At 43.2% G+C, this 4,861-nt stretch overlaps 1 protein-coding gene across 4 annotated transcripts in view; it reads left to right on the plus strand.

Annotated features, from left to right (window-relative positions):
• Positions 1-4,861, plus strand: part of Scap (SREBF chaperone) — a 74,281-nt gene that overhangs the window by 45,447 nt on the left and 23,973 nt on the right. For 3 of the 4 annotated variants that reach the window (XM_013346529.2, XM_005347991.3, XM_026779423.1), the window contains one exon: positions 2,453-2,582. In XM_013346529.2, coding sequence (XP_013201983.1) covers positions 2,453-2,582 — 130 coding nt within the window. Of the gene's footprint in view, positions 1-2,452; positions 2,583-4,861 lie in introns of those variants that run through there. The other variant, XM_026779424.1, reaches the window with a different exon arrangement.

A 4,861-nucleotide genomic window follows, 5' to 3' on the forward strand; every position in this document is an offset into this window, starting at 1 on the left:
GAAGATGGAAAAGAGAGCGAGCTCAGGCTGGAAGCTGAAGATCAGCCTGCCTCAGCGGATGGGGAGGGGAATGGGTGTGGCTTGTCTCTTAAAGGGACCAAAACCATAACACCTATTTCACAGGTAATCTCTCTCCCTTGTTTAATACACTTTACAGCTTATCTGGCCTGTTTTTGCTCCCCACTGGAATGTAAATCTTGAGAGCAGAGCTCTTGTCTGTCTTGTGCACCTCTGGGCCTTGCACAATGTCTGGCTCTGTGTTAATGCTCAAATATTTGCTGAAAGAATGACTACTGAAGCCAGACGATGGTGGTGCACGCTTTTAATCCCAGCTCTCGGGAGGCAGAGGCAAAGGGATCTCTGAGTTCAAGGCCAGCCTGGTCTACAAGAGCTAGTTCCAGGACAGGCTCCAAAGCTACAGAGAAACCCTGTCTCGAAAAACAAAACCAAACCAAACAAAAACAAACAAACAAACAAACAAACAAACAAACAAACAAAAGAATGACTACTGAGAAAATTTCCCAGGCAGCTGGCTGCCTATTATTGGTGACAGAACTGCCAGGACTGGGTGGTTAGGAAGCCACATCCAGAAAGGAGGCAGAAGTGAACTACACACAGATCTCTGCCAAGGAAACTTCCCTCTAGCCTGCTGCATTCCTCTACGTTAGACATGTCTTATTGCAGGATGACAGCTGTAGAGGAAAGCAGACCCTCATTTTCTCAGATGTTTTCCTCCTCTTTAGTCTTTGCCAGAAGGTTGCGCTGTGTAGCCCAAGCTTCTGCTTTTATGGCCTAAAATTAAAAACAGATTGCAAAATAAATATGTGTAAACCAAAATTCAAGAACCATCAACATCAACACCATACACACATACACAACACACCCAACAGAAAAATCCAGCCAGACAGGCCTGGTAGTACACCTATAAATCCCACCATCTAGAGTGCTAAGTGAGTTCAAGGCCAGTGTGGGCTACTAGGAAGATTTTATTTCAAAACAAATATCAGTGATTGTAATGACCTTGTTTTGTTTTTTTCTAAAGCTGTGGTTAGCAAGGTTACCTCTAGATTTTTTTATTTATAAAATTTTCATTTTTATGTATATGTCTGCATGAGTGTATGCCACTTGTTTGGGCGCCGGTCTAAGTCAGAAAGTCCCCTGGGGTTGAAGTTACAGATGAATGTGAGCCACCCAGAAGAGTGCTGGGGACTGAACTCAGTTCCTCTGGAAGAGCTGAACTCTTACTCTTGAGTCAGCTCTCTGGCCTCCATAGCCTTATTCTCAGTAGCTTCAACTAGAAACAGCCAAGTGTTCCTTGACAGTGAAGTAGGCTCGTGTCCTTGTAATCTGTTCAATGGAATAGTACATACCTATACCTATGATGTCAGGCTTTTTTTTTTTTTTTTTGGTAGTGCTAGGGGTTGACATAAGGCTTTATACATGCTAGGTAAACACTCTACCACTGACTTACATCCCAGCACCAAAACAAATGAAAACAGTAACTTGAGTTTCTAGTGGGAGAGACTGTAGTTACTGTTTCTGGAAGTCATGGGGTGTTTGTTGACTCAGGGCTGTCTTCTGAGGTTCTGGAAATGTTCTGTGTCTTGATCTAGGTAGTGATTAGTAACACAGATGCATAAATGAGAACTCAGTGCTCTATACATGAAGTGTGTGCATTATACTCTATATAAGTTGCTTCTTTTTTGTTCGCTTATTTTCAGGAGAGCATCTCGGTATCTTAGCATAGGAAGGCCTCAGAATTGCCACCCTCTTGCCTCAGCCCTGTTATACAAATTACTTCTGAATATTAAAAAGATTTTAGGCCGGGTGTAGTGCTGGAAGCTTTTAATTCCAGCTAGGTAGGTAGGTAGGTAGGTAGGTAGGTAGGTAGGTAGGTAGGTAGGTAGGTAGATAGATAGATAGATAGATAGATAGATAGATAGATAGATAGATAAAAATTTTAAATGAGACTTGAAACATTATACACATCTATTTAACATGGACTGGTATAGTCTATATCCTTCATAATTTTTGTGATCTATCCCTTTAGTAAAACAGAGCATAAATCTTTAATAAATAAATAAAACAGAGCAGTTGCTCAGTTAATCTGAATTGGAATTCCCCTGGATTTGTATTCTCCCCCCTAGTTTTTTTTAATTATCCTGTATCTGATTGACAAGGATTTAATTTGTTTTTAACATCTTGTCTAAAATATCAGAAAACATTTAGCCAGCCTGTTATATTAGTTGGGTTTCCTTGTAGGCTTTGTGGCTAAAATAAATTTGAAAAATTCTGATTTAGGTGACTTCTTAATTTTAGTAAATGATGTTCTTATATACTTCTAGGAAAGGGACTGCAGTTGGAACTGCAGTGGCTCCTGTGTCGCCACCACCTCACAGCAGACTCTGCCTCTCAGATGTCCTCATTCTTCCCTCCTTTCCCTTCTCCCCAGCTACCCTCTGCTGAAGCTCCCCTTGCCTGGAACGGGACCCGTGGAATTCTCTACTCCTGTGAAGGATTACTCACCCCCGCCTGTGGACTCTGACCACAAACAAGGAGAGCCCAGTGAGCAGCCAGAGTGGGTAGGTGCTCAGCTTGTCACTGAGGAGAGCCCTAGCAGAGAGCTGATTGGTGGAGCTAGACTCTGCAAATGACAGTGAGAGTGGTCAGCTTCAGATTAGTGAATTCATGCACTCGCCTGCTTTACGAAGGCACCAGAAGTATTTAGTTGTGTGTGTAATGAGTAACCTTTATTGAGGGAACACATTTAGTGATGCCAAGTGTGAGTGTCCTACAAGAACTGGGATTTTCAGCTGTCCTATCAGTGGCCAGCTGACCTCAGTCATACCTGGCTTACTCACTTACTCACAGAGCGTGTGCAGGGACCAGATAACATGCTGTCTCCTGATCCTAGGTAGTCAGCAGAACAGCGGAGCATCTCCAGAATATTCTAGCATCAGAACCCCAACACTGCCTGGTTATTGCAAAGTCTGACTCATTTTCTGATCAGTTAGGTATTTTGTTTTTTGTTTGTTTGTTTTGTTTTTTCGAGACAGGGTTTCTCTGTGGCTTTGGAGCCTGTCCTGGAACTAGCTCTGTAGACCAGGCTGGGCTTGAACTCACAGAGATCCGCCTGCCTCTGCCTCCGGAGTGCTGGGATTAAAGGCGTGCGCCACCATTGCCTGGCTTCAGTTAGGTATTTTTTATCTTCATAATCCAATCAGGTGGTTTAAAAAGTACAGGTTCTACTTACTTTTTAAACAGGAAGGTTGGGACCCAGAAAGTAATTAAGTGCCTCAGTTACTTGATTTCCAAGGGTTAACGTGGGGTTAGAACTCTTTGTTCTCCCAGTCCTAGCCTGTTGGACTGTACTGTTGTCACTTGATGAGGTTTTTTTAATGTAATTTTTTTAATTTAACTTTTATTTTATGTGCATTGGTGTGAGGTTGTCAGATCCCCTGGAACAGGAGTTACAGACAGTTGTGAGTTGCCATGTGGGTGCTGGGAATTGAATCCCAGTCAGTGCTCTTAACCACTGAGCCATCTCTCCAGCTCCACTTGATGAGTTTTGAATGAGAAAAAAGATAGTCTCTCTAGTTGAAGAGCTCGCACTTGGACCCCACTCAGTGTGAGCTCTACACTCACTATGCAAAGCTCATAAGCTTGACCAGCTCATCTGGACATCTTACCTACCATGTAAGGACATGACAGTCCTTATGTGCCTGCCTTTCCTGTGTTGTGCATAAGTTGGTGTTGGGCTCGCTGGGCTTTTGAGGAAAAGAAAAGCTTGGAACAGGGCTCTTCTTCTCTTTGTCTTTCTATTTTCTTTCTGGTTAATGCCAGCTAACTAGTTAGGAGTTTGACTCTCCTGTTATTGAACTAGGACACCCTGTTAAGAGAGGTGTGTTACAGTTATACATTTCGTCCGTGAGAAATTTTCTGTGCTCACCAGTACTGTGCCTGTGGTGGTCAGAGGACACATGGTATGAGACCATCTAGTTCTGGGGATTTCCTAGCAGGTTTGGTTCCTAGACACACATCAGGTGGTTTACACTCATCTGTAAGTCTAGTTCCGGGAGATTAGATGCTCTCTGGTCTCTGAGGGAACCTTCACACGTGGTGCATGTAAACTCGTGCAAGCACACACATGCATATATATTTGAATCCAGGTGATGGTGCACTCCTTTAATCTCAGTACCCAGGAGCAGAGGCAGGAGGATCTCTGTGAGTTTGAGGCCAGTATGTCTACAGAGCGAGAGAGCCAGGATACCAGGGCAACACAGAGAAACCCTGTCTCAAAAAAAAAAGAAAGAAAAGGTTTTTTGTTGTTGTTGTTTTGTTTTGTTTTGTTTTTTAAGTAAAGAAAGCATTTTGTGTTCTATATCCCAGGTTGGCCATTAGTTTACAGTGGGATTAGTTTATGGTTGTTTCTTGACTAGTAGAAGTCAGTAGGCCTGTTTGTACATGATCAATGCATTTGTGGACTTCCCTTAGTACCTTTCACTGGCCTTGGGTGGTGGCAATGAACATCTGTGCAGAGCACTTTAAGGTCTAAACAGTCAGATAATTATTTAGTTTTTCTCTTACAAGCTCTGTCCCTGAGTGATGTAGAGACTTGGGGCTTAGTGCTGTGGCCCAATATTATATAACTCAGTGATGAGTTACCACACAAGGTGACTCAAGTTACACACAAGGTGTGGCTACGGATGATAAAAACAGAAGCCCACATAGAGTGTAAGAACCATTTCAGTTATAAAGAACAGAAAACCCAGCCGGGCGGTGGTGGCGCACGCCTTTAATCCCAGCACTTGGGAGGCAGAGGCAGGCGGATCTCTGTGAGTTCGAGACCAGCCTGGTCTAC

Source organism: Microtus ochrogaster, chromosome 5 (assembly GCF_000317375.1).
Source record: "Microtus ochrogaster isolate Prairie Vole_2 chromosome 5, MicOch1.0, whole genome shotgun sequence".
NCBI lineage: Eukaryota > Metazoa > Chordata > Mammalia > Rodentia > Cricetidae > Microtus > Microtus ochrogaster.